Source organism: Gymnoscopelus microlampas, assembly GCF_963454915.1.
Source record: "Gymnoscopelus microlampas genome assembly, chromosome: 17".
NCBI classification, from domain to species: Eukaryota; Metazoa; Chordata; class Actinopteri; order Myctophiformes; family Myctophidae; genus Gymnoscopelus; species Gymnoscopelus microlampas.
Window position 1 is genome coordinate 47,606,569 of NC_139954.1, and position 27,569 is coordinate 47,634,137.

The 27,569-nt window shown below is 43.3% G+C and overlaps 1 protein-coding gene across 1 annotated transcript in view; it reads right to left on the reverse strand.

Annotated features, from left to right (window-relative positions):
• LOC311064475 (inactive dipeptidyl peptidase 10-like) overlaps positions 1-27,569 on the reverse strand; it is a gene marked incomplete at both ends in the record, with an annotated part of 338,687 nt that overhangs the window by 115,787 nt on the left and 195,331 nt on the right. Inside the window, 2 exon segments of the mRNA XM_084084304.1 lie at positions 12,967-13,062; positions 16,860-16,977. Of these exon segments, the coding sequence (XP_083940430.1) occupies positions 12,967-13,062; positions 16,860-16,977 (214 nt within the window).

Genomic DNA, 27,569 nt, shown 5'->3' on the forward strand with positions numbered 1-27,569 from the left:
CTATTTTTGGCAAAGAGGTATAGGTGTAGAGGGAAAAAAGAGCAGACCAAGTAAACAAAAAAAAAGTATGATTTACTTGAGCACCTGCCCCTCAAAATGTCTGTGCACGCCACTGGGCAAAAAGAAACTACCTCCACCATACAGCTTCACTAACTATCACAGCGGAGAGGAGTGTCAACAGCCGAGGAAAGAAAAGCCGCGTCCAGCTGGGAAATCACTTAAGCTGTCAACGGAACACACCTGAAGGCATGCAGGTACAGTAGCTTACAGCCAAGATGTCAGCTGTCCAGAAGCCAGTACTTAAAGACAAATAAACGGAACGTGTTTTTCCCCCAAAGACTCCAGTGTGCAGAGAGAAAAAGAAACCTGTCAGACATGTCAAGTTGTTTTTTTTTGCAGCATGAAAAGCAGGCTGTCTCACGTTAAACGGCTTGATTTAAGCCCATTAACCCATTAAGACCTGAGGCCACTTCTAGAAAATTCTAAATCCTAACAGTTTTTTGGAAAATATATAAAAAAATAATTTTCACGATTTTTCAAAAATAGCAGATCTACAAGCTCGTAGCGCGGCACTCGGTGCCGCGCTACGAGCTTGTATATCTGCTATTTTTGAATAGCCAAAGACATCTAAAGTGACACAGATGCGTTCCGGGTATCAATGGGTTAAGAGACATTCTACAAAATGCATTCTGAATCAGTCGCTCTCACACTAAAAAAAGAATGTAAAAAATAGCAGATGTACAAGCTCGCAGCGCGGCTTGTATATCTGTTGTTTTTTTGAATAGCCAACATTAAAAAAAAAGAATGCCACCGCTTTTAACACATTGTGTGCCGAAAACGGTCCGGACCGTTTTGGACCCAATTTTATTTTTATACGTGGGGCCCACGGGGGGGCGCTCTAGCGAAACTTTGGGATCATCCAAGGAGTTTCTGAGAAGGAGAGGCCGGATGTGGATCCATGTAAAAAAATCCTTCCGGTCGGCCTTTCCAATGTTAACTCCTTGACTAAAAGCTTAATATCTCCTATTTCTATTTTAACGTGGTGGAAGTGAGACGTTTTCAATCGGCGATCACTCTGCAATGGAGGATCGCGTTAGAAATATTATTGTTCCAGGCGTTAGTCGGGACCCTCCGCCGTCTCGCACGCACGCTCTGTTTACATGCACTTCCGCGTCGGGGCTTCTACAGCACGACACGTATCAACGTAAGTGGATGGAAGAAATGCTGGCACTGAACATATAATATTCTAATAAACCTCTGGCACCCGATGTGTTAATGGGTTAATTAATGGGTTAATTACAGTAGTGGAAAAAGTACTCAAATGTTCTACTTTAAGTAAAAGCATCAATACTGCAATGTAGAAATACTAGTAACAGTCCGTTTTCACTGGCAAGGGTACAGTAGACGGATGAATTCATTAATTAATTCCTGGCAGTGAATGAGTTAATGTCTGAAGGGTTTTAACAGACAGGGGGAAGCAGATGGGTTTTTACCCACAATGCACCTCTCTGTTTGCAGCAGTAACGTCTCTTATAACTCAAGGCGTTGTTTACTTTAGACCGCGTGTGTAGAGCTGCCTTTAGCTGGACGAGTCGCTCTGTGTGCGTGTGCGTGTGCGCGCGTGCGTGCGTGCGTGCGTGTGTGCGCGCGCGCGTGTGTGTGTGTGTGTGTGTGTTGTGTGTGCGTGTCTGTGTGCGCGTGCGTGTGCGTGCGCGTGCGTGTGCGTGTGCATGTGCATGTGCATGTGCATGTGCATGTGCATGTGCATGTGCATGTGCATGTGCATGTGCATGTGCATGTGCATGCATATATCATGCGTTTCCTGCTGTCACCCCTCCATGTGATTCCATTAAAAGATAAGCCCGGCGTCATATAAAAGACTGCATGTCACAACAACATGTTTGGCGAGTAAGAGCAGACCTGAGACCAGCTGTGAGCTCAGTGGTGCTTACAAGCGTTCTCTGCATGTGGGGACTATTTTGACGGCATTTTTTTAATTTAGTTTTAGTCACATAGCCTTTTGAATAAAATTCCATTATATATATTTTTTTATAATATTTTAGTCATCTGAAATAGTTTCAGTTAGCCTGGCCCCAGCCGTCTGATATATGGTCTAGAGGGGCGGATTCAAAATCTCTGGTGAAAACAATTGGTTCACCCATCTGTGCACCCGCCCCCCTCCTCCTCCCCCAATGTGCAGCATGGAGAGCCCTGACGTCACAACATTTGGAGCCACGCCCACTGCACTCTGGTTGGTTGGGGAAAATGAAAGGTTGACTCCCACTTCCTATGCCAGAAAATTCAACAGCTTGGTCCAGGCTCTTATTTTTGAGCAAAACGCGAAGGAAAATAAAAGCCTGGAGATCGAGGCTAAGTTTCAGTTGACTAAATATCATTTTTAGTCGACTGAATCTACAGTTGTTTTAGTCGACTAAAATGTATTTTGGGCGGGGCCGCGGTGGCGCCGTAATGCCTGATTTATACTGCAACAGACCATATTCACACGGTGGCCATATTGCTATTAAGTCAATGAAAGTGTATTTCAATGTAAAATTCCAAAATGGCCGCCGTGTGAATATGGTCTGTTTTCTCCATAAAAAAAAAGAAAGACAATCTGAAATTTGTCCGAAATAGGGACACCAGGGTTAATGTGGTTAAATACAATATATTCATACTGCATCAAAGGCAATATTACTGTAGCAACACATATTAAGACATCACTCATAATGTGTTATTAGGTATATCACAAGCTGGAAACCCAATATGATGTTTAGTACACAACAGTACGTTGGTCATCTAATAACCACCTCATGTTCTATTCATAACGCATGAATCATGCATGTTATTTACTGATTTAATTACAATGATGAATGAGTGTATTCATTATAAGCTAAATGGTGTGTACTAGGCTTATACAGTGCATTAATGTACACCATTAATATAAGTATACATGTGATCAAGATGTCTCACTATTAATACAATTTAAGTAGTAGAGTAGTTCACCCAAAACAATATTTATTTTCTATAAATTAAATAATTAAGCACCCGATGAAGCCTTGAATTCATGGCATTTTCATTTTGTTTTTGCATTCCTGAGCCTCAATGGAGACTCTTTGAGTCATCACATTAATAGCCTCGATCTCCAGGCTTTTATTTTCCTTTGCGTTTTGCTCAAAAATTAGAGCCTGGACCAAGCTGTTGAAATGTCTGGCATAGGAAGTGGGAGTCAACCTTTAATTTCCCCATGGTGACAGAGAGAGAGTCGCCAGCTCCACGCCGCGGTCTAATACATCACTGTCTTCACTACGCCCTCCCTCCCCCTTACCCCCCCCCTCCCCTAAGTGAGAGCCAATCAATACCGGAGACTCGTTACGATGCTTTCAGCGGCCCTTCAGACCGTTGCTCAGCAGTAGTTAGACCTGACCGTTGCTCAGCAGTAGTTAGACCTGACCATTGCCCAGCAGTAGTTAGTCCTGACCATTGCTCAGCAGTAGTTAGACCTGACCGTTGCTCAGCGGTAGTTAGTCCTGACCATTGCTCAGCAGTAGTTAGTCCTGACCATTGCTCAGCAGTAGTTAGTCCTGACCGTTGCTCAGCAGTAGTTAGTCCTGACCGTTGCTCAGCAGCAGTTAGTGATGTCACAGGTCTGTACTTAAACCCCACGACCTCTGACACATGTACCATTCATCACCACACAGAAATAATCGTGCATTTATGAATGAACAACTTAAGCCCTGTTTCAAACAGTGACATTAGAAGACAGGTTGTGAGCTTCACTTTTATAAAAGGCTAAATGTGAATTAATAGCAGCATTTTTATTATGAATAAGAACTTTAGGGCCCCCCCCCATTTGAGAACACCCTGGGATAGCCTCTGATGTGTTCACCTGCCCCCCCCCCTCAGACCCCCACCTTTCAGCAATGGGATAGGCGTTAACATGTCACAGATCAGAGAAAAGTCCCTTTGAGTGCAGTTTTCTCAGCTCGCTGTATCTCTGCAAGACATCACTCTATAAGCCAGGGGTCTTCAACGTTTTCAGGCCAAGGACCCCCTAGCTGAGAGAGAGATGAAGCAGGGACCCCCATCTATATTGTATAAAATGATGTTTCAGATAAACTTTTGCTGCTCTTTTTTCCCTCTTAAGACCTATAACTCTTTGCCAAAAATAGCCGATCTACAAGCTCACAACGCCTGGCAGCGCGAGGCGTTGTGAGCTTGTAGATCTGCTATTTTTGGCTAAAGTTCTCCTCAGAAAAGGGATGCTAGGGTTCAAGTGGTTAATGTAAAAACAAAATAATCATATCACACAAAGATTTGGGACAACCCCCTGTAGTAACTCTGAGGACCCCCTGTTGCTATAAGTCATATCCTCAAAACTGGTGGGTCAAACTGCAAAACCAACATGTCAATGTGTAGCTATGATTCCCTGCTTTCATATGACATGAAACAACTAAAATGAAAATGTCACAATTTCTTGTATTTAACTACACTAGACCATACCCGGTCGACGCATCCGTGGGGGGATATGCGCACATGATCTGGCAACCCGGGAGGCAGTTCGTCCCATGGCTGGGCAGCCCCGTAACCATGGCGACAGTGTTTGACACAAAAACGCTAATAAGAAGCTGAGATTTGGTGAAATTGAAAAACGGGCTTCACAGTTAAGTTCAGATGGTAATGGTCAATGGCTGTGTGCAAAATCAGAGCAATTGGTCCAGCCACTGAGGAGAACCGGGTAGCTTCACCTACTCACCTACTCAAGACGGTTACTAGAATTATAGTAGGATTTAACTACATAGCAAAAGTAGCATATCGTACTCTTCATGTAAACGTTGCTTAATTTATGTGCAACAACTGTAACCATGCGTTCTTGTTTAGAACCTATACGTCACACATCTCCTCAAAACCTAAAACATCTGTGAAAAAAACTAACATTTAAGTGCATGATGTGCTTCTGACTTTCAGCTCCATTACTGCAGCTCAACACTTTTATAAGGCATATTATGTATTGTTTAGCTATAATCACATCTGAAACAATAACACATTTATAGTGCATCTGAGGAGGTAAACAACAGCAGCTCACTTAAACACACACATCTCACACTATATTTCGCCAAAGAATACACACACACGCACGTGCACACACACACACACACACACACACACACACACACACACACACACACACACACACACACACACACACACACACACACACACACACACACACACACAGATATAGCCTCTCTCACATGCGCGCACACACACACACACACACACACACACACACACACACACACACACACACACACACACACACACACACACACACACACACACACACACACACACACACACACACACACACACGCTCACATGCACACATTCACAATCATGTGCGCACACACACACAGACACACACACACACACACACACACACACACACACACAGGGCAGAGACTACTCTCTCTCTCTCTCTCTCTTTTAATCAGGGTGAGTTACTGTGTCAGAACGGTGATAATGATCACCTATGGATCTACAGAAACAGCCCCAAACCGTCCTAATGGACGGCAGAGAGGATTGTGGGATACCTCTGGTAGACGCTGGAGGACTCACTTTAATGAGCACAACATGTGTGTCTTTGTGACGATGAGTCTGTCTGTCTGTCTGTCTGTCTGTCTGTCTGTCTGTCTGTCTGTCTGTCTGTCTGTCTGTCTGTCTGTCTGTATCCTTGTCTGCGTCCAGTGGTGTAAAGTAACTAAAGTACATTTACTCAAGTACTGTAGTCTGTGCTTAAGTAGGCCTACACTAATTTAAAAAGATTAAACAGCTGCTGTGCTCTGCTTTATATCTTTGTAGATCGTCTCTGACGGGTGGAAATAATACCAACATGTAAAAATACTCTGTTACAAGTAAAAGGCCTGTGTTCAAAATGATGCTATTGGTTGGGTAGCTTGTCAATCAAGAGCGGGGGCGGGGAACGAATGCTATTGGTTGTGTAGGTTGTCAATCAGATCATCCCGCCCATCCTGGAACATAACCTACTTTATCGTCAATTTTAGAATAAGTGGGACCATAATTTACCAAAATGACATGAAAAAGATTACCAATGCATATGATGATTGAAAGAAGACTTTAAACTAGCGACTGGAATCATATAGTATTTATGACATGTTTTATTAAGGTAAGAAAATCTAGTCTAAAGTTCGTCAAAAACCATCCGCTTACAATGAGAGAATATTCTTTCTGACACCTGCAGGGGTAAAACAGCGCCATACAGGCCATTCATATGAACTGCCTCTCTTCTGTATCAGCTTCAATGTAAATATGTCAGGCTGGCCCCTTGGTTAGAACATGGAGATAAAGAGGTTTCTGTCTGAAAGCATTCTGCCAGAGAACAGCATTATAACAGATCTGGACTTACAAGGTATTCACACCGACAACCACCACTTTATGCATGTATGCACTCACACACACACACACACACACACACACACACACACACACACACACACACACACACACACACACACACACACACACACACACACACACACACACACACACACACACACACACACACACACACACACACACACACACACACACACACACACACACACACACCTCCTCACAGCTCAGAGACTCACTAATGTTAATTAATGGGAGGCACCGGAGCATGAGAGTCCTAATTAACCCCTGTGACACCACCACATGCACACACACACACACACACACACACACACACACACACACACACACACACAGGCACACACACGTTTACGCGCACGCACAGCCGCTGTGCAACAGAGCCGCCTGTCGTGAAGATCATGTAAAGTAACTAAGTACATGTTGTGAAGTACTGTACTTACTGTAAGTACAATTCTGAGGTATTTCTACTTTACTGGAGCATTTCCATGTTTCTGTACTTTTACTTCTACTCCACTACATCTCAGAGGCAAATAGTGTACTTTTTACTCCACTAAAATTATTTGAAAACTTTAGTTACTAGTTACTTTATAGATTTTGATTATCATTACAAAACATACATAACCACTTCAGCCCCTATATACATTTTGAACCATTTGAAAATAGCCGATCTACAAGCTCACAATGCGTCGCAACAGAGAAATACTCTGTTATAAGTAAAAGGTCCTGTTTTAAAAATTTCACCTACAGTAAATAAAAGTTTTGGCATCAAAATATAATACGTTACCAACTGTACCAAAAGTAAAACATACTAATACATACATAACAGACGACCACAAAGAGCTTAACATCCTGGGGTCACAATAGACCACAAGATGTCTTGGTCAAAACAGGCTGGTGACCAAAATGTCCTTCCGGGCCGGTCAGAACCTGGCAGCACTGAGGAGAGAGGCCAGTACACTCACCCTGAGAGCCCAGCAACTGTCTAGAACAGTGGTTCTCAAACTTTTTCATGTCAAGGACCCCCAAATTGACACTTATTAGCCCACGGACCCCCCATTTCAAAAGATATGCCAGGGACCCCCATAAGAGAAGTTTTTTTTACGGCTCTAGCAGTGATTCTCAACCATTTCATTAATTTCAAGGACCCCCAGTATGACATGCATTAGGCTACAGAGAGCCCCATTTAATGGCATTTCTATCACTTGGACCGCAATTTATCTTGTAAAATCTATGTCAATTTAACTCTGAGAGTGTACAAATGGAACCAAATGGACCCGTTAGGGTCCATTTGGTTCCATTTGTACACTCTCAGAGTTACAGACCCATAAGGGTCCATTTGGTGCCTAATCTATCATTTAGCTGGGGACCCCCTGGAACTCCCTCAAGGACCCCTGGGGGTCCCCGGACCCCACTTTGAGAACCAATGGTCTAGAACATACATGGGCAACTGGCGGCCCGGGGCCGCATGCGGCCCCCACCATCACTTAAAGGGTCTACACCATGAATTTAAAAAAAATAATAATAATATTTAATATCATATTGTTTATGTCCCTCAAACGTTTTTCAAAAGGTTTGAGCCTAAATCAAGCCTCAGATATACTCATTCCAACTAACTTCTCTCTGGCTTATAAAGCACTTTCACCTGCAATACCACATTGTCCTGTTTGGCACGGGGCGCTATTGAGCCAGTTTGTATGCATGTTATGTCCTGGTTCTGTGTGGAAAAAGTAAAAAAAAAAAAAATAAGAAATAAATAAGAGACATATTTCTTTTTTGGTTGGAACTTAAAAAACGGGAGGAATTGTTCACGCTAATGACATCACTTGCGGGACCAAATCAGTTTGGCCTGTTTTTAGACCAATTTACAGAAAACCCCAGATTTGCTGTGAGAGCCTGAGTGTTAAAACGGGGGTATTTTTGAGGATAGAAGAGAGGTAGGGGAGACCAAAAACACACAAAAAAGAAGAAAAAGTTAAAATTCATGGAAGTTATATATGAATTTATATATAGCACCTTCCATGAACCCAAGGACGCTTTACATCAACAACAACCAAACCACAACAACCATCTAAATGTATTTAGCATAAGAGAATAGGTCTCCAGCTAAACCACTGTACTAGCGGACCCAGTATAGAGCCCTGAGGGACCCCGGTTTTAACGACATATACAGTATAGGGGTTTAAGTGGTTCAACGATAACAAACAGCAGCTCCTTCATGATGCTCCTCCACTCAGCTCATTTCAGCCACTAGGGGGCCAGCCGGTGGCGGTGCAAACGTTTTAAAACCTCAAAGTGCTTCGTACTCAACATCCACAGCTGATCCCCCTCAACACCGTGTGTGTCACTCATTACCGACCCACCGCAGTCACCTGACCTGCTCATTATACCACAGCTGTGCTGCATGGGGTCCCGGGGTACGTATAGCCTCAGGGAACCCGTGTCCCCAAAAAATGTCATTTAACCCATTGAGACCTGAAGCCGATTCTACATGTCTCCTAAATCTCAACAGTATTCTGAAAAAAACGTATGTTTCTATATCAGTGGTGCTCAACCTTTTTCATTCAAGGACCCCCAAAATGATATGTATTTGGCCGCGGACCCCCATCAAAATACTTTGTTCCAGAGACCCCCCCAGAAGCAACGATTTGAGTTAAAAATGTTCGCTTTAAAAATATATATATTCAAAGATTTGCACACATTTTCACGATTTTTCAAAAATAGCAGATCTACAAGCTCATAGCGCGGCACTCGGTGCCGCGCTATGAGCTTGTAGATCTGCTATTTTTGAATAGCCCAAAGTGTAAAATAATGCTTTTTTAGCTCAAATCTAAAAATGGCACAGTTCCAGGTCTCAATGGGTTAATCACACCTCTAGCTAGCAGCGGTTTCACCGGAAGGCAGTAATGACCCCAGCAGGACAGTTTGTACTGCATGTTATTCTAATTCAGCACCGTCTAAAAAAAGCACATTAGGGGAAGAAAAGTATACGCCAAAATGGGCAACAGGCGGCCCGGGGGCCACATGCGGCCCCCACCTTCACCCGGGGGCCACATGCGGCCCCCACCTTCACTTAATATAATACTGATATATTATTGATGTCAGCTGTTTGCAATTCCAAACATGCAAACATGACCCGCTTTAATGACTTCAGTCTGTATTAGTAGCTTAATGACTAGTATTAAAATGATATTGTCTTTTTTTATGTCCAATGTATTTGTATTTAAGTTCATAAAGTTAACATAAGCATAACTAAATGCATCTGAAATGAAATAAACATGGATTCCAATTCAAAAATAGCATAAAAAAAAAATCTGGATTCCAACAAAAAAATAGCAGATCTACAAGCTCAAAACGCGCCATGAGTTTGAAGTTACAATGGGTTTATATAGGAAGGGGGCGTGTCTGATAAAATGAATATCAAATGTCTAAATATTGAATCAAGCAACTTCAAAATGCTCTGAGGCGCTCACAACATGTTAAAATGACCCTAGAAGTTGTTTTTTTTATAGTGAAATACCCCTTTAAGTGGTTAAAACAGACCAAAATAGTGATGCCAGATTGATCGCGCAACACTCAACACACGGCTGTCAACATTGTGACGAACCGGTGGACAACCCGACTCCATGCAGACACAATCACCATTAAAGATGAGATGGTTGAGAGGTCTGAGGGGGAACATTCAGCTCCATTACCCTACAAATGGAGACACACCTGATAGATCCACACGCTCTCAGTGCTCCTAACGATCCTTTCCATCCAACTAATCATCCCGTCTTAATGTATTAACCGTCCTTAAGTTTCTACTGAGAGGTTTAGTCCTGCAAGCAAAAAATGATATGCAGTATATATATATATTTATCTGTCCGTCCGTCCGCCTATCTACCTACCTACCCATCTACCAATAGGCCTGTCAGAATGATTTGAGATAATAGCAGTTAGTTTTGAATAATCGTCATAATCTTTTCCATGTTGAAAAATGTTCACACGTTTTACAACATAAAAAATAACAGAAATAGCTGATCTACAAGCTTACAACGCACGTTGTTGTAACGTTTTAGACATGCAAGGTTTCCACCTTCTACATCTGCCAGGGTGGGGGGGCTTGCCCTCTATGACCAGAGGGCAACAAGGCTCCAAGGCCCATGAACACACGCGTGCACGCACGCACACACGCACGCACGCACGCACACACGCACTGATCATGCACAGACACAAACTATGGACTTCCCAGTGGAGAGGACATTGCTTTTCGTTTAAAAACCTTTTAAAAATCAGATATGCCTTTTATAAGATTAGAATTATAGTTGCCTCTTGGTTGTTTTAATGGTCGTTCACTGTGGTGTGTTTATTGTAGCTATCGTCTGGTCTGTATTGACCCTGAACACAATGATTCTCCCCTGGTGAATTAAAAAAAGGACTTCCAATCTAACCTGATCTAATCTAAGTATCAATCAGACTAGAGTGTCTCTTGCCAAGATGCCAGCCCCCCCCCCCCCCCCCCCCCACCACCATCAAAGATTTGAGTCTATAAAAGAAAGTTTTATAAAATATATATATATTCAAAGATTTGCACAGATGTTCACAATCTTTCTAAAATAGCAGATGTGCGAGTGCCGCGCTATGAGCTTGTAGATCTGCTATTTTTTAATAGCCAAAGTATAAAATAATGGTATATATATATATACCATACATATATATATATATATATATATATGTATGCACAATATGCCGTACAGTTAGAGAGACAAACCTTGACGCCCCAGACTGTGTTATCAGACAGTAGAATAACAAAAAAAATCTCATCTCTCTCTTGCTCTAAAATCCCCACAATCAACCCTCTCACTCTCTCTCTCTCTGTTATCTCTGCCCCATGTGTCTCAGGCTCCATCCCATCCCATCCATCCACCATCCCGCCTCATCCATCCGCCTCTAGCCTCATAAACCTGACGCTTCTGACCGCCTCCAACCACCTCACCTCTCTCACTCTCTCTCACCTCTCTCCTCTCTCTCTCTCATCTCTCTCTCTCTCTCCTCTCTCTCCCTCTCTCTCTCTCTCTCATCTCTCTCTCTCTCTCTCTCTCTCTCTCTCTCTCTCTCTCTCTCTCTCTCTCTCTCTCTCTCTCTCTCTCTCTCTCTCTCTCTCTCTCTCTCTCTCTCTCTCTCTCTCTCTCTCTCTCTCTCTCTCTCTCTCTCTCTCTCTCTCTCTCTCTCTCTCTCTCTCTCTCTCTCTCTCTCTCTCTCTCTCTCTCCCCTCCCTCTGATGAGATGGTGTTTTGGGGGCGGGGGGGTTGGGGGGGGGGGGGGGGGGGGGGGATGTAATATTGATGTGTGAGTGTATAGGAAAAGGCCTGGTTTCATGCGTAGCTCCCGCTCTGTGCCCTCCGGCGTGGAGCAGGGAGGGAGGAGTCACGCTCCACAGCCATGTGCATCCAGAGGAGAAGAAAACCAAACAAACAAACATGGAGGAGTGGACCAGACCCCCCCCCCCCCCCCCCCCACATTTTAGTTAAAAATGTTCGCTTTAAAAATAGTGTACATATTCAAAGATATGCACACATTTCAAGATTTTTCAAAATAGCAGATCTACAAGCTCATAGCGCGGCACTCGGTGCCGCGCTATGATATAGCTGATATATGATATAGCGCTTGTATATCTGCTATTTTTGAATAGCCAAAGCTAAGTGGTTAAAATGATTGTGACGCTGTGTTAACTCATTCACCTGGGGACCCCCTGGTACATCCCCAAGGACCACTGGTTGAAAACCACTGTTTTTTAGCTCCAGACCCAAAAGAGAAATTAGACGTTTGCCCAAACTTGTGCGCGCAAAAGAGAGAGAATGTTGTCTTCCGTCTGTGTGTTTTTCTGTGAGTTCACAGTTGAAGCCAGCCAACACACTAGAACAGCATATAGTTTATATAACGCATGGCTCATCACAAATATAGCATCATATCAGACCTGTGACCAGAGTCAGAACAACAAACCACAGCTCACTCACAGACGGTCAGACGCACTTCGCTGATTCAACTCAACAACAGAGAAGACACCATATCAATGTACGCTAATAAGAGAGCAGTATGTGGCAGGTCGGGTAGGGCTTACAGCCAATGACATAGCAGTATTTGGCAGGTCGGGTAGGGCTTACAGCCAATGACATAGCAGTATTTGGCAGGTCGGGTAGGGCTTACAGCCAATGACATAGCAGTATTTGGCAGGTCGGGTAGGGCTTACAGCCAATGACATAGCAGTATTTGGCAGGTCGGGTAGGGCTTACAGCCAATGACATAGCAGTATTTGGCAGGTCAGGTAGGGCTTACAGCCAATGACATAGCAGTATTTGGCAGGTCGGGTAGGGCTTACAGCCAATGACATAGCAGTATTTGACAGGTCGGGTAGGGCTTACAGCCAATGACATAGCAGTATTTGACAGGTCGGGTAGGGCTTACAGCCAATGACATAGCAGTATTTGGCAGGTCGGGCAGGGCTTACAGCCAGTGACAGAGCAGTATTTGGCAGGTGGGGGTGTGGTTACTTACCGTTGACCCATTTGGCCTCTGGGTCATGAACCATGAACTCGGGTTTGAACAGGTCCTCCACGGTGAACTTTGAGTCACTTCCTGCCTGGTTCTCCACTAAAGAAAAAAAACAAAAACAAAGAGAAAAGCATGTGTCAGCAGACATTTTTAAAAGTCTTTAACCCTTTGTTACTCCTCGTTTCCCCACTTTTTCTCCCCGATTCAGCAGTAATTGATTCCTCCCCATTCCTGTCTCTGCTGTTTCCTACCGACTCACCTACGAGTGAGGGGCCCCCAGCGGGAGGACGTATAGAGCCTTCGTCCTTCTCCCGCCCAACACTCCCCACCCCGGGCTTCCCTCCCCCTGAACACGGGCCAATTGTGATTGAATAGACTCTCGATGAAAGCAGATGCATCAAGGTGGATTCGAACCCACAACCGCCGTGGCGGTGGGCATACACTTTACCACTGCGCCCTTCTTTTTTTCATGTGAAGGACCCCCAAAATTATATTTATTTGGCCGCAGACCCCCCATCTCAAAACGTTTTGTTCCAGGGACCCCCAAGAAGCAAAGATTTGAGTTACAAATGTTCGCTTTAAAAATATATGTATTCAAAGATTTACACACATTTTCTCGATTTTTCAAAAATAGCAGATCTACAAGCTCGTAGCGCGGCACTCGGTGCCACCACTGAATCGTACTCAGCGGCAGACGCACGGTAAACAAAAGGTCTTGGCCCGGATATATCCGCTGATGGCTCTACGAGAGAAGCCCGGGAACATTACGTCTCTCTCCCCCCCCCCCCCCGGAGGCTAAATGATCATCAGACGCCGGCCGATGACTTCTAGGATTGTGTTATGCTTGTCTGTTTCACTTTGAAAGACGTTTCACCAGCTGGAAGTGGGTTAACCCATTAAGACCCGGAACGGTCATTTTAAGATTTCTTTGGCTACTCAAAAATAGCAGATATACAGGCTCATAGCGCGGCACATTTGATACTATGTGTGTGTGTGTGTGTGTGTGTGTGTGTGTGTGTGTGTGTGTGTGTGTGTGTGTGTGTGTGTGTGTGTGTGTGTGTGTGTATATATATATATTAATTAATTTATTTATTTTTTCCAGATGGGGGTCCGCGGCCAAATACATATAATGTTGGGGGTCCTTGACATGGAAAAAGTTTGAGCACCACTGATATAGCAACCAAACAACAAAACATTATATGTATTTGGCCGCGGACCCCCATCTCAAAATATTGCGTTCCAGGGACCCCCAGAAGCAAAGATTTGAGTTGAAATGTTAAAGATTTGCACACATTTTCAAAATTATTTAAAAAAAACAAGCTCGTAGTGCAGCACAGAGTGCGACTACGAGCTTGTATATCTGCTATTTTTGAATAGCCCAAAGTATAAATAATGGTTATAGGTAAATCCTCAAATGACACAGATGCGTTCCCGGTCTTAACGAGTTAAGTGCTTGTGCATCCTAACAGTTTATGCATCATGACGCGTACAGAATATTGAAGGCATAACACCGTCCAATTTACTCCACAGGTTCCTCCATCATAAAAGTCTCACTGATTGTCAATTAGATAGAATATTTATGACACATACACTGCCAGGCTGTTGTTTGGCTCACAGCCAGACATCACTGGACTGTTTCTTGTGCTGAGAAACACTTCTGTTACGACCGGCGTCAGATGTATTAAAGCTGCACTATCCTTCCATCCCAGATTTGAACCCGGTTTCCTGCGCAAGTGCTGACATTTTTTACCATTGAGCAAATAGAGCCAGTATTTTAATATTACGTTATTTTCCATCAGGCCCAAATTAGCCGCCTACTACACATGCTTTTGCCGGCATGGGGTCCTTTAATGTCCAAAGAACAACACAGAGGACTAAAGGCAGTTACAGTGAGAGAAACGTAACTGAGGATTTAAAACAACATTTTAAAAAAGAAGGTGGAAATAAAAGTTTGGCTTCGGAGTGATTTAGTGAAGTTCTTAACCCTGCCGCCGCCGCCGAGGCTTATAGATATGTCTTATGGAAAGTTGCGCCGGGATAAAGTGACTACATCTTGTTGTTACCATGGATATGGATGTATTGTATACAGTGACTACATCTTGTTGTCACCATGGATATGGATGTATTGTATACAGTGACTACATCTTGTTGTCACCATGGATATGGATGTATTGTATACAGTGACTACATCTTGTTGTTACCATGGATACGGATGTATTGTATACAGTCACTACATCACGACGGTGCTGAGAGACATTGTTTGTACAAGTACTTATATCCATACAGAATCCCATGTGCATCCCTGGTCGGTGCAGATCTATAAATAGGATGATATAATAGCCGCCGGATGGATAATGAACGCGTACGCGCGGACTCGGGCGACGGAAAAGTCCATCCGCGCATCTCTAATCTGAATCTAGCTGCACACACACACCACTGTGCCTCAGGTACTCATAATATATACACACACGCACGCTATGGCTATTCACATATTGATCATAATGATCATTAGTATGGCAGGAAACACTCAGCTGCTCAAACATTGCCTCTGAACATGTTTGATGTTTAATTATGAATCATAAACCATTAGCAGAGAGAGGAGACAGGAGCAGGAAGGAGAAGATAGATCATCTCTCCACTCAGCAGGGACGTGCACAGATAGACTCTAGGTGGTGCTAGAGCACCTGCCCTTTGCCCTCTTGACCAGAAGTGCCCTTTTGGAAAAAAGGGGGAAAAAAGGTTTCTTTTTCAGTTTACAGCAGGGGTCTTCAACAGGGGGTCCGGGACCCCTAGGGGGTCCTCAGAGTTACTACAGGGGGTCCGCCAAATCTTTATGTGATATGATTTTTCTTTTTACCATAACCACTTGAAACCTAGCATCCCTTTTCTGAGGAGAACTTTAGCCAAAAATAGCAGATCTACAAGCCCACAACGCCTCGCAGCGCGAGGCGTTGTGGGCTTGTAGATCGGCTATTTTTGGCAAAGAGGTATAGGTGTAGAGGGAAAAAAGAGCAGACCAAGTCAACAAAAAAAGTATAATTTACTTGAGCACCTGCCCCTCAAAATGTCTGTGCACACCACTGCCACTCAGCATGCTCCTTGAAAACCCCTGCTTTGAAAGTAATCCCAGTAAAGCAGCCATGACACACCACGAGTGGATATTTATGGTGATCAGTTGTGGTCATTTTTTACTTCCACGTTGCACATAATTTAACCACTTGAAGGTAGGGTGATGTTCCTTTGTTAAAATAAGTATTAAATAGCTCTATATTCTGATAGTACTCATTGCTATAGAGACCATTTTAGAGGTCAGGGATACCAATGTTATCCAATCAGGATGGAGAGAACTCACACAGGATACAGGATGGACAACAAATGAGCCGACACGCAATTGGAACTGGAACACTGTAAAATGTAATCTGATGATTGGGTACTCTCTCCTGATTGGCTGAAATTTGGCCACCCATCTGAATTTTTCCCATTGACATTGCCACAAATATTTATATCAATTAATTTAAGCCTAGAATCAAGCCATCCAGGGTCCTGGTGAATCATGACCATTAAAAACATTTTTTTCTGTGATTTTATTTTATTTTATATTTAATTATATGACATACCATATTTAATAAATACCTTTTGTTTTGCCGTTTTCAAAAACGTTTTTTTTTCACAGAATCAAACGTTTTATGGTCATGATTCACCAGGACCCTGGATGGCTTTATTCTAGGCTTAAAATAATTGATATAAATATTTTTGGAAATGTCAATGGGAAAAATGCATTGACTATTTTGGAGTGGAACCAGAAAATGTCCGCCACTGCTATGCCCTACAGCAGCAGCATGCCCCCACTGCTATACCACGACCCCGTATTATAAGGGATTTATTTTGGCGGTTACCTGGTGTTAGGAGGATGACTGACATGGTGATGAGGGAGCAGACCCCCAAAATGACCAGCAGAGCGATGGCGATGCCCTTCCAGTTCCTCTGAGGAGGACCACCTCCCCCACCAAGGTCCTAAAGGAGAGAGGAGAGAGAAAAGGGTTTAATACAGTTCCTCTGAGGAGGAGGACCACCTTCCCCACCAAGGTCCTAAAGGAGAGAGGAGAGAGAAAAGGGTTTAATACAGTTCCTCTGAGGAGGAGGACCACCTTCCCCACCAAGGTCCTAAAGGAGAATTATTTAACATGGAAACCTGGCATGTCCAACCATAGCCTGGTAAACCCCTCCCTTCCGGAAAACTCATTTCCAGAATTGTTTTCAGAAGAGACACTTGCACTCGCCCCTCATGATTATCACTCAATAAATACTTAATATCATGATTAATTGTACAAACTACAACTGTGCTAATTGCTATAAAGTGCCAAACATCAGTAACAGAGGTCCTCTCTGTTACACTTAGCAAACACAGAAATTAATAAAGCACACACGTGCAAATATTAAAATGCCAGGAGCTAGGCTGTTGGGCAGAAACAAACAGACATCCAAAAGGAAATGTTAGAGTCTGCACACTGGCTCAAGCTCCAAGGACAATATTGATTGGGATTTCCATCCAGATAATATGCTGATAATTAATCTACAACAATATTTACATAAATACATGAATAGCAGTGGTGTAAAGTAACATTTACTCAAGTACGGACAAAGAAACTAAGAAATAAACCTTTAATTGTTCCCAAAGGATCTAATGTAGTCGTTACTTGGTCGCGAGCTTTTGTTAAAGGGATAGTTCACGGAAAATATGACTTTTTTTTCTATGGATGAATTCTATGGATGAATTTCTATGGATGAATTCATGGATATATTTTAGTTTTTGTCTCATTCCTAAGACAATAATTTGATGACCAGCGTTTCCGGTAGGAGATACAAAGGAGACTCTTTGTGTCTCCTAACGGAACCGCTGCCGGTCATCAAATTACTGTCTTAGGAATGAGACAAAAACTAAAAAAGTCTCCATGGGGTGACTAATCAATAGAAAAAAAGTCATTTTGGGGGTGAACTATCCCTTTAATGCTCTTCATTGATTCGATATTTATATTTACCACTTTCACTTACCCTTCGAAATGTTTCACCCATAGCGAAAAAAATAGCTGATCTACAAGCTCACACATCACATCGTGGCGTGTTGTGAGCTTGTAGATCAGCTATGTTTGCTACTTTTGCGTGACGCTGTTGTATGACGAAGCCGGGCGTTAATCTACCAAAACACACGCGACGTAGAGAGATGGAGATACAAGGTTTCCGCCCGACATCGACGATAAACAAGCAACGCCGTCAGGCTTTGCATGAAGCCACACGCGTGTGAAGCAGGGACGTGCACAGATAGACTCTAGGTGGTGCTAGAGCACCTTTGCCCTCTTGACCAGAAGTGCCCTTTTGAAAAAAGGAAAAAAAAAAACGTTTTTTTTTTTTTTTTTTCAGTTTACAGCAGGGGTCTTCAACAGGGGGTCCGGGACCCCTAGGGGGTCCTCAGAGTTACTACAGGGGGTCCGCCAAATCTTTATGTGATATGATTTTTCTTTTTACCATAACCACTCGAAACCTAGCATCCCTTTTCTGAGGAGAACTTTAGCCAAAAATAGCAGATCTACAAGCTCACAAGGCGCGAGGCTTTGTGAGCTTGTAGATCTGCTATTTTTGGCAAAGAGGTATAGGTGTAGAGGGGAAAAAGAGCAGACCAAGTAAACAAAAAAATATAATTTACTTGAGCAGCTGCCCCTCAAAATGTCTGTGCACGCCACTGGTGTGAAGAAAATACATGTGGTGTGATTTGAATACGGCGAGCTGTGATACGTCAATGTTAATTCTGACCATGGCTCTCTTCAAACGACACATCCCGCAAACCCTACGAACCCTAGGTTTGAAGTGCTCATTTGGCCTAATAGTCGCTTCTTTTGGGCTTGTTTTCATAGACCTGGTTTGCTTATTTCTCTCGCGAAATCTGGCAACATTGACAACAGGTTTCTGCCTCTACAAAAGGTAGCGGCAGAAACCCGTCAGCCCCCCCACAAAAAAACAGTGGAGTTTGCATGTTCTCCCCGTGTCCCCTAGGGAAGGTACCCTCACCAAAAAACATGCAGTAATCCTGGTCTCTATACCGCCTCCCCCTGGTCAGCCGGGGCGCCTGATGGAGGGGAAAGGAACTGGTTGGAATAACGTGTTGCTTCCACGCGCTACATCCTACCGGGGAAACTCCCCCCTGTCAGGTGATAAGAAGCTACATCCTACCGGGGAAACTCCCCCCTGTCAGGTGATAAGAAGCTACATCCTACCGGGGAAACTCCCCCCTGTCAGGTGATATGAAGCTACGTCCTACCGGGGAAACTCCCCCCTGTCAGGTGATAAGAAACGGCTTGTTAGCTCCTCATGCATTGAAGGAGGCATGAGCTCGGCTCTAGGCTCTCCCTAGGCTGGCAGAGGGAGTGTAGCGCCCAGGATTCCTTAGATAATTGGCACCGGGTGAAAAAATTAGTTACAGCAATCGTGGGATAATAAAACAAAATTATAAATAAAAAAACACCCGTGGAAAGACTGCGAGCGATTTGAGCGATTTGAGCGACCGCAGAGAGGAACGCGATACGATCTTTGAAATGGTCAACCCATGCAGCGCTAGACTGAGGGAAGCATCTCACAATCCCTGGCTCTTAAACAGGTCTCTCTCCTCCACGTCTGCTGGGTTGTGATAAGAAATGTTCCCTCCTCCACACACGTCCCTCCTGGCCTCAATTACCCAGAAAGCCCTGCCGGCGCGGCCAAGAGATTACTGGACACAAAATCCACTAATGCTGCACTGTGATTGGCTGCAGGGGGAACATAGGTGAGATAATCACTAATTAGACCCAGAATCTGTTTTGGGGAAGAAAAAAATAATATATATATATATATATATATATATATATATATATATATATATATATATATTTATATATATATATATATATATAAATATACTGTATGCAAAAAAATGTCACGATTTTCCCTCAAATCGATTTGCTGAGAGATCAGAGCCCGGAAACTATTTAACCCTTTAAGACCGGGAAAGCATCATTTTGTGTCATTTTAAGATTTCTTTGGCTATTCAAAAAATAGCAGATATACAAGCTCATAGCGCGGCACCGAGTGCCGCGCTATGAGCTTGTAGATCTGCTATTTTTTTAAGAAAAAAAACGTGAAAATGTGTGCAATTCTTGGAAGATATATATAATATTTTTTAAAGCGAACATTTGTAAAATATGTTGTTCCAGGGACCCCACCCAGAAGCAAAGATTTGAGTTACAAATGTCCGCTTAAAAACAAAAAAAATACACATTTTCAGGATTTTTCAGAAATAGCAGATCTACAAGCTCATAGCGCGGCACTCGGTGCCGCGCTATGAGCTTATAGATCTGCTATTTTTGAATAGCCCAAAGACATCTAAAAATGACAGAGATGCGTCCCTGGTCTGAATGGGTTAATCTACTGGCCAACTGGTGGTTTACAAACTGGAGCCAAATGGAGGTGTCTTTCCTCACTAAGCTGTCCGATAGTGGAGTCTCACAAAGCCAGACTGTTGCCTCGCACGATGTGGCTGATGCACGCTTGATGTAGAGGACTATTGGTCAAAAGACCTGAGGTCATGATCACCTATAATTATCAATGATAACAGAAAGGAAAATAAGGTTATAATTCCCTTGTCAGCCTGTAGACAAAAACGCTAAAACTAGAAAAAGTGCTCCTCGGAGCACAGGTCTCCGCCAGGTCAGGTACGTTATTCTGGCCTCCTGGTGGCGCTATAAAAGGCCAATGTGAAAATGGTGCCATTTATTCTTAGGTCTTTCACAGCAATCGGACACTGCATTCATGATTTGAGGCATTTTGTTCCAAAAATGTGTTTTGCTAAATTAGACCTGCTGGTGGCGCTATAACAGGCCAATGTGAAATGGGTGGCATTTCTTCCTCGGCCTAGTGGGAATGTGTGTGTGAAATTTCACGGAAATCGCAAGCTGCGTTCATGATTTGAGGCAGTTTGTTCAAAACGGACCAATCCTGCAAACTTTGGATGGCAACCTTAACCAATGAGGATGGAATAAGGGAAATCGGACAGATCAGGGTTGATCACATGACTATAGAGATACTGTGTACCGATTTGCATGACGTTTGGTTAAAAACTGTAGGAGTAAATGTGAACAAATGGGTTTTGCACAAATCGGCCTCCTGGTGGCGCTATAACAGGCCCATGTGAAGAATTTGAGGCAGAGGTTCTGAATTGGCATCCAGGGAGTGTGTGTGCACAGTTTGGCAGCGACCGGGCCAACGGTGCCGGAGATTAGGTGGTAACACACGGACAGGACGGACGGACACACACACACAGACACACGGACACACACACGGAAGGAGGGTAAAACATACTCTCTCGCCATGCCTTCGGCCTGGCGGAGACAATAAAAGCATGTAACATAACCATTACATTCAACATGTTGATGGGCCCACACACACATACACACACATGGTCACTGCACCCTAGATTTGGTGATCTCTAGAGAGCAGGGGCTTTCAATAGGGGGTCTGGGACCCCTAGGGGGTCCTTAGAGTTACTACAGGGGGTCCGCCAAATCATTGTGTGATATGATGTGTTTGTGTTGCATTAACCACTTGAACCCTAGCATCCCTTTCCTTAGCATCCTAGCATCCCAACTTTAGCCAAAAATAGCCGATCTACAAGCTCACAACGCAAAGAGTTATACAGTAGGTGTAGAGGGAAAAAAAGTTAGTGTTTTATTTGAAAGACAATTGTATACAATATGGGGGGTCCCTGCTTCTACTCTCTCAGCTAGGGGTCCTTAGCCTGAAAACGTTGAAGACCCCTGCTCTAGAGGCTTGAGTATCACCACTGACAGCAGGGACGTGCACAGATAGACTCTAGGTGTTGCTACAGCACCTGCCCTTTGCCCTCTTGACCAGAAGTGCCCTTTTGAAAAAAAGGGAAAAAAGGTTTCTTTTTTTCAGTTTACAGCAGGGGTCTTCAACAGGGGGTCCGGGACCCCTAGGGGGTCCTCAGAGTTACTACAGGGGGTCCGCCAAATCTTTATGTGATATGATTTTTCTTTTTACCATAACCACTCGAAACCTAGCATCCCTTTTCTGAGGAAAACTTTAGCCAAAAATAGCCGATCTACAAGCTCACAACGCCTCGCAGCGCGAGGCGTTGTGAGCTTGTAGATCTGCTATTTTTGGCTAAGAGGTATAGGTGTAGAGGGAAAAAAGAGCAGACCAAGTCAACAAAAAAAGTATAATTTACTTGAGCACCTGCCCCTCAAAATGTCTGTGCACGCCACTGACTGACAGGATTATTGATAGGTCTGAGCTATCAGAACACTCACTACCTGTTGTTTTTATTAGCGTGATTGTTTCTGATCTGCAGAATAACAACAGAAAATTATGATTAAAAAAAAACATATTTTTTAGGTCTTCTGCACCCAACAAGTTCCCTCGTCACCTACCCTGCCTACCCCTGTCTGATACTCCCTCAGTGACTGACATGGTTACACATTCTAATAGGCTCTGTGCACAGCAGCCATACTGGAAAGAAATCGGGCCTATTCCTTACTTCCTTCACAGGTTTTTACCAATGATTCTAATGAAGGCTCTGTTCCATTTAGTGTAGCACGCAGTGGTTCTCAAACCTTTTAATTTCAAGGACCCCCATAACTCTGACAGTGTACAAATGTGTACACTCGCCAGCCAGCCAGCCAGGGTCCACTTTTCTTTTCTTCTGCCGCGGCCAATTTTTCCGCCTTTGATTTTGTGTCAGCGTCTGTCATTCATCTTCACAACGTGTTGCTTTTTATTCCTCATTTGAAGGTGTTGTTGGTCACAGCGAGGCCATATAACACATTATGACCTGCAAACGTCTTCTAAACCCTAACAGGTTTCTGTTGTCATATCAGTGGTGCTCAAAACGATATGTATTTGGCTGCGGACCCCCCCCCCCCCATCTCATAATATTTTGTTCCAGGGACCCCCCCCCCCAGTAACAAAGATTTGAGTTAAAAAAAACGTTCCCTCAAAGAATGATATGAATGTATTTATATTCAAAGATTTGCACAAATTTTAACTATTTTTCAAAAACAGAAGATCTACAAGCTCATGCCACGGACCCCCCATGTTAAAAATATGTTGTTCCAGGGCCCCCCACAGAAGCAAATATTTGAGTAAAAAAATGTTCGCTCTAAGAATATATTTATATTCAAAAATGTGCAAAAGCAATTCAAGATTTAAAAAAATAGCAGATCTGCTATTTTTGATTAGCCGAAAGACACAGATGTGTTCCCATGTCTTAATGGATTGATGAGCTTGTATATCTGCAATTCTTTGAAGAATTGTGACACACACACACACACACACACACACACACACACATATATATATATATATATATATATATAGGCCTATATTCATAGCTAAAATGTGAAATGACACACACACACGTGTTCCCGGTGTTAAGGGGATAAATAACGTCCTGACAGCCGGGGCCAATAACAGGCGTCCGGCCGGCCGGGGGCCTCAGCCTCTTATTTCTCTGTGTCTAGAAGAATGAGCGTCAGTGTGGGGCGAGAGAGAGAGAGAGAGAGAGAGAGAGAGAGAGAGAGAGAGAGAGAGAGAGAGAGAGAGAGAGACATTTCTTCATCATGAATGATCTCTCTATCAGGCCTTCATCATGTCGGGAATAGAAAAGCATATTTCGGTGCATTTTATGGGACGTATTTGTTTGTTATGTGGGATCATGTGGTGGAAGAAGTACTCTTTTTTTTTTTTACTTGAGTAAAAGTATCAATATACCACCATGTATAAATACAATCCTGTTTTAAAAATGTACTTGAGTAAAAGGTACACACGTATGGCGTCAAAATGTACTTAAAGTACCAAAAGTAAAAGTACTCGTTATGCAGAACATAGGCTACCATTTCGCTACCAAGTGTCCAAATGTATCAAATCCTTTGAAAATAGCCGATCTAAAAGCTCAGAGCGCGTCGCTTTGCGACACGTTGTGAGCTTGTAGATCGGCTATAATTGTCAGCATTGTTTTGTAGTAATTGGAGATTGGAGATCCGCTGTTTTCTTTAAAACTAATAATAATAACGTTATGCTTATTCAAGTACCGACTCTCATTCTAATGCATGTTGGACACGGCATGCGTCCCACACTCATCACATGACTCTCATTCTAATGCATGTTGGACACGGCATGCGTCCCACACTCATCATCACATGCGTCCTACACTCATCACATGTGTCCTACACTCATCACATGACTCTCATTCTAATGCATGTTGGACACGGCATGCGTCCCACACTCATCACATGACTCTCATTCTAATGCATGTTGGACACGGCATGCGTCCCACACTCATCACATGACTCTCATTCTAATGCATGTTGGACACGGCATGCGTCCCACACTCATCACATGACTCTCATTCTAATGCATGTTGGACACGGCATGCGTCCCACACTCATCACATGACTCTCATTCTAATGCATGTTGGACACGGCATGCGTCCCACACTCATCACATGACTCTCATTCTAATGCATGTTGGACACGGCATGCGTCCCACACTCATCACATGACTCATTCTAATGCATGTTGGACACGGCATGCGTCCCACACTCATCACATGACTCTCATTCTAATGCATGTTGGACACGGCATGCGTCCCACACTCATCACATGACTCTCATTCTAATGCATGTTGGACACGGCATGCGTCCTACACTCATCACATGACTCTCATTCTAATGCATGTTGGACACGGCATGCGTCCTACACTCATCACATGCGTGCCTTAACCCAGTGGTTCTCAAACTTGTTCAGGTCAAGGACCCCTAAATGAATGCGGGTTTGGTCGCGGACCCCCATCTGAAAAGAGTTCCAGATGTGGTGTTAAAAATGCAAAAAATATTCATATCCACCATAACTCTGGGAGTGTACAAATGGAACCAAATGGACCCGTAAGGGTCCATTTGGTTCCATTTGTACACTCTCAGAGTTACAGCAACATAAGGGTCCATTTGGTTACTAACTATCCAACATTTATCTGGGTACCCCCTGGAACCCACTCAAGGACCCCTGGGGGTCCCCGGACCCCACTTTGAGAACCATGGAGACCTGAGGCCGATTCTACAAAATGTCTTCTAAATCTCAACAGTATTCTGAAAAAAAACGTATGTTTCTATATCAGTGGTGCTCAAACCTTTTCATGCCAAGGACCCCCGAAATTATATGTATTTGACCACGGACCCCCATCTCAAAAATGTTGCTCCAGGGACCCACCCAGTAAAGATTTGAGTTACAAATGTTTGCTTAAAGATATATATATAATGTTGCTGTCCAGCAGAGACCAGCTAACTCCATTTTTCCGCTTCTGATTGGACAATGAAAAGCATTAAAAAACGCTTCTGACAAAACCAGCTAACTCCATTGGATCCTCAAACTTTCTGCTAAACCAGCTAACTCCACTTTTTTTGGTCATTTCCTGAAAGTTTTACATTTTGGAGTTAGCTGGTTGCTGCCGGACAGCAGGGATATCAAAAGGTTTGCACAAATGTTCACCCATTTTTCAAAAATAGCAGATATACAAGCTCATAGCGCGGCACTCGGTGCCGCGCTATGAGCTTGTATATCTGCTATTTTTGAATAGCCAAAGTATATAAGGTTAACATTATTGTGATGCTATATTACCCCCTGGTACCCCCACAAGGACCAATGTTCTAATGTATGTTGGACAAGGCATGCGTCCCACACTCATTGTATGCGTGCCTCAAATCCAGCCTTTTCCAACCCTGACACCACAGTGCTGCTCTGACTCATATGTATCACATCTCTTCGGACGAGACATCAATTCACTGCTATAAATAACTGGCCAATCAGCCACGTGCGTGCTCCCGTCATGTACAAACTGTAAAAAAAAAAAAAAAAGACATTTGTGAGCACTGTGTGAAAAGAGAGATTTCAACCTATCGTAATCTTTTTTTCAATCCAAAGTAAAAGACAATTTTGTTCCAAGTAATTCTATCTTCTTTGTAATCAGAGCCCCCCCCCCCCCCCCGCACCATGCCTTTTCACAATCTGAAGCAATCCCAAAACAATTATTGTCATCAGCCTGGATAGTTGTAATTGCATATTGCCACTGGATGAGAGAGAGAGAGAGAGAGAGAGAGAGAGAGAGAGAGAGAGAGAGAGAGAGAGAGAGAGAGAGAGTGAGAGAGAGAGAACAAGAACGAGTGAGAGAGAGAGAGACAGAGAGACTGACCATGCTAAATGCCTAAGCTGTAATTGCATATTGCCTCTGGAAGAGACAGACAGACAGACAGACAGACAGACAGACAGACAGACAGACAGACAGACAGACAGACAGACAGACAGACAGTCAGACAGACAGACAGACAGACAGACAGACCACTGCTGCTTACAGGCAATTCACAAATACACCAACTGTCTATGTTTTACATGCTGGACGAAAAAAATGTAGTCATGTGGTGAAAATGTGTGCAAATCTTTGAATATATATATATTTTTTTTTAAAGCAAACATATGTAACTCAAATCTTTGCTTCTGGGGGGTCCCTGGAACAAAACATTATGGGGGTCCACGGCCAAATACATATCTAACAATGTTTTCTAAATCCTAACAGCATGTTGCTGTATCAGTGGTGATCCAACTTTTCCATGTCAAGGACCCCCAAACTTATATGTATTTGGCCGTGGACCCCCATCTCAAAATATGTTGTTCCAGGGACCCCCCCAGAAGCGGTGTAAGACATGTTTGCTTTAAAACATCTATATATATATTCAAAAGATTTGCACAAATGGCAGATCTACAAGCTCATGTGCCGCGCCGTGAGCTTGTAGATCTGCTATTTTTGAATGAGCAAAGAAATCATAAAATGACACGGATGTGTTCGGGGTCTTATAAAGAGTTAAAAGCCCCCCCGGCATCTCATACATGGCCTAATAGTTCATCATAGTCTCGTTCATATGCAGTAGATTTTAATATTCAGTCTAATAATGTCTGACTAATTGCTACATCCCAGACAATGCCATGCATAATATTGTCGCTGTCGGAGTCGTCAAGGCTTTCTCAGGCCAAGGACCCCTTAGCTGTTAGAGAGATGAAGCCCCTTAAAAGTATTGGTATCAAAATGTACTTCAGTACCAAAAGTAGAAAGTACTCATTATGCAGAACTTCCCATTTCACAAGTTTTCAAATGTATACAATCTTTTGAAAATAGCAGATCTACAAGCTCACAATGCGACGCATTGTGAGCTTGCAGATCTGCTGTTTTCAAATAGCTGAAATATATATAGGGCTGAAGTGGGTTTTGATTAATTGATTGATGTACTTTATTTAGTACAAATTCACAATACAAGGTCTATTAAACTGGAAGACTCATTAAGCACTAAGCTTGTTTAAGATGAGATCCCCATGCACACAAATCATGATGACATATAAGAGACAGACAGATATACACGCTACTATACAGAACGTCATACGATCAGCTTACAGGTTACTGGTATGAAGAGTGAAAAATATGTACAAGAGAAGAAAAAAAAGGGGAGGGGGGTTGGGGGG